A 3,275-nucleotide genomic window follows, 5' to 3' on the forward strand; every position below is an offset into this window, starting at 1 on the left:
CCACATATAACCATTCCAGGAATCCATGGAATGAGGAAACGTTCACAAACTATCAAAACCAAGTCTAGGGTCCTGCTAACTTGAAGCACCTCCTCCAGCTAAGGTATCCAGTCCATAATAACCATAAGCATTTAAGGATGAGTTCTAAAATGCAGGCCTCACAACCATTGACCCAGTATATCCCTCTACACCACCATTTACAATGACATTAGAATTTTCATTACCAAAATACACATATAACGATGCTATGTTAGCAGATACTGCAGAGGTGCCATTTCCATCACAGTAAGTTGCACTAACTAGCTACTCCAAAGATACTACTAAGTAAATCAGAAAAGCTAGATCAACATCGAAAACTGGCTAAAACAGAACTCCCACAGAATCAATACATTAGCGTACTGAAGTGCAAAACTTAACAAAACAAATGTGAAACAAGTGTTTAGTTATATATATATAATATATAAAACTTGTGGTAAAGCTACTTAGTGCCGCATGCTGTTGAAACAATGTGTATGAAAGTTAGGGTCTGTTTTTCCACCTATATTTTTCATATTGAAGAAATGTTGCAACATTTCAATTTCTATCCCATGCTACTCAATTGTTAGACCAAAAGATATAACTGTGAGCCCAATATTTTCTCGGGAAATATCAATAAGTTTACAGAAGTTTTGTGAAATTATTGATCTCTTAAGTGTATCTTCGACTTTTCCCACACTTTTAAGTGCAGCATTAACACATGTAGTATTTGTTTCTCTTTGCAGCCATCAAAAGGGTTCAATCCGCAAAAGATCTTGATATTGAAGAACAAAGACCTATAAAAAATACAGAGTAAATTGGTTGTTGAAAGCTCTTTCCGAACGATATGATATTGAAGGTAATACAATAATAATTTATTAATTACAAATATATCCATTCGATTTGTGCTACATTTATTATTAATTAATTTTTTTAAAATGTCTCCATAAATTTAGGTGAAATTGACTACATATCATCAATTTCGTCTGTTCACAAGTTGAAAAATATTCCTCCATGCACACATTGTCGGGCTATGAGGTTTGAAGATGAACACCGAATTTCTGCTGTGACGGTGGATTAATCAAGTTTGCAAATATTGTAGTTCCTGCTCAACTTTACGACTTATTTTTCTCACGATCGGAAGTAGCACAAGAATTTTGCAAACATATTAGAGAATATAACAACATATTTTCATTTACATCTTTTGGTGTTCAACTCGATAATGATCTGGCATCTTCAAGACAAGGAGTTTATACCTTTAGAGCACATGGTCAAATATATCATGATCTACCCTCTTTAATTTCACATGATGATACTCCACGTTATTTTCAGTTGTACTTTTTTGACACAGAAAATGAGGTATGCAATAGGATTTCAAAACTCAAAGAAGTCAATTTATCTGAAGAAGTTGTGGCAATAATAAGACAGATAATGAATGTTAATCCTTATGCACAATTTTTTCGCCAGCAAAAGAATCATTCAAGCTTTCAGAATTTAGAAATTCAAATTGCTTCAAATGCTAAACTAGATCAATGTGTCTACAACAAACCATCAGTAGATCAAGTTGCTGCTATTTAGATAGACGACAACAACCCCAATGTACCATTTGATAGAGAGATTATTGTTCATGAAAACTCAGGCAATATACATAGAATTAAACATTATTATGGTTGTTATGACCCACTCCAGTATCCTCTACTTTTTCCAAATGGTGAATCAGGTTGGCACCAAGGAATACAAAAACAACATAAAATAAAAAAAGGTTCACATGAGACCGAAGTTGCAAGACTCAATCAAAATATTTCTACATTTGCATCTGCTAATGAGGTATTTGACAATGAACAAGGTATAATTCTAAATAAATTTACACCAAATCTTATATTTTGGTAATTAAAATTTTAATATCAATGTTTTTAATTTTTTTTCTAGGTGTACAACGAGGAAGTAAACATTGTGTCTCATGTAGAGAGTACTACTGCTATAAGCTGCAAATACGTCATGGAGAAGAAACGATAATGCTATTTGCGGACAACTGTTCCAACAATTTATTGTTGAAATGTACATCAACCTGGAAACAACACGACTTAAATATTTTAGACTAGAGCAATCAAATCTTAGAAGGAAAATTTTGCAGGGTATATTTGACAATATTCTAGCGGGAGAAATTAGAGGAGCTAAAGTAGGCCAGAGAGTAATACTTCTAGCATCATTCGTCGGAGGTCCTAGGGACATGCGTCGTAGATATATGGATACAATGTCTTTGGTTCAACATTTTGGAAAGTCAGATTTATTTATCACAATGACATGTAATTCCGATTGGGTGGAGATAAAAGAAAATTTGTTAGAAGGACAACTTCCTCAAGACAGACCTGACTTGGTGACTAGAGTCTTTAGAGCAAAGCTACAAGATTTAGAAGATCAGATATTCAAGGAAAAGATATTTGGTCCTGTTGCAGCACATGTTTTTGTGGTTGAATTTAAAAAAAGAGGACTACCACACATACACCTTTTATTGATATTTGAACAAGGATACAAGATAACATCGGCAGATGATTATGACAAGTTTATTGTTGCTGAACTTCCTGATAAAGAAGAATTTCCAATCTTGCATGATTTGGTTGTCAAGCATATGATGCATGGTCCTTGTGGAAAGAATCGTCTAGCAAATTTATGTATGAAAGATGGACAATGCAAGAATCACTATCCTCGGCCATTTAGTAATAAATCACTACAAGGAAAGGATGAATATCCTATTTATAAGAGCCGAAATGATGGAAAAGGGGAAAAGGGTCTGAGACATGACAATGAACAATTAGTGGGTCATTCCATATAATCCTTATTTGCTTACTAGATATAATTATCACATCAACGTAGAGTCTTGATCGATGAAATTAGCAGCTTTCAAGATGCACGGTGGGTGACTGCACTAAAAGCACTACGAAAAATTTATGAATTTAATCTCAGTGAAATGCAGCCTCCCGTCATTAATCTTCAACTTCATCTCCCAAATAAACAAACAGGTAAGCTATATATATCCAACAATTATACTAATTTAACTTATGATGAATATATTAATTTAGATTGAGAATTGCAATTGTTTCAAATGTAAGTTATTTAATTGATATTTCAAGTGGGTTTCTGATCTAGCTAGGTCTGATTGGATGATATTTTTTAAACTTTATTTATTAAATTTAAAAATAAAAAAGGAAAAAGAAAAAAGAATTGGTTCATAACTACTATATTTTGACAATGTGAATTTT

The 3,275-nt window shown here is 33.1% G+C and overlaps 1 protein-coding gene across 1 annotated transcript; it reads left to right on the forward strand.

Moving 5' to 3' along the window:
- Positions 1-2,071: 2,071 nt before the first annotated feature.
- Positions 2,072-2,848, forward strand: LOC124893358. Its single transcript, XM_047404383.1, has one exon. The coding sequence runs from the start codon at positions 2,072-2,074 to the stop codon at positions 2,846-2,848; it is 777 nt and encodes a 258-aa protein (XP_047260339.1).
- Positions 2,849-3,275: the final 427 nt, after the last annotated feature.

The sequence above is a fragment of the Capsicum annuum genome, unplaced genomic scaffold (genome assembly GCF_002878395.1).
Source record: "Capsicum annuum cultivar UCD-10X-F1 unplaced genomic scaffold, UCD10Xv1.1 ctg58028, whole genome shotgun sequence".
NCBI classification, from domain to species: domain Eukaryota; kingdom Viridiplantae; phylum Streptophyta; class Magnoliopsida; order Solanales; family Solanaceae; genus Capsicum; species Capsicum annuum.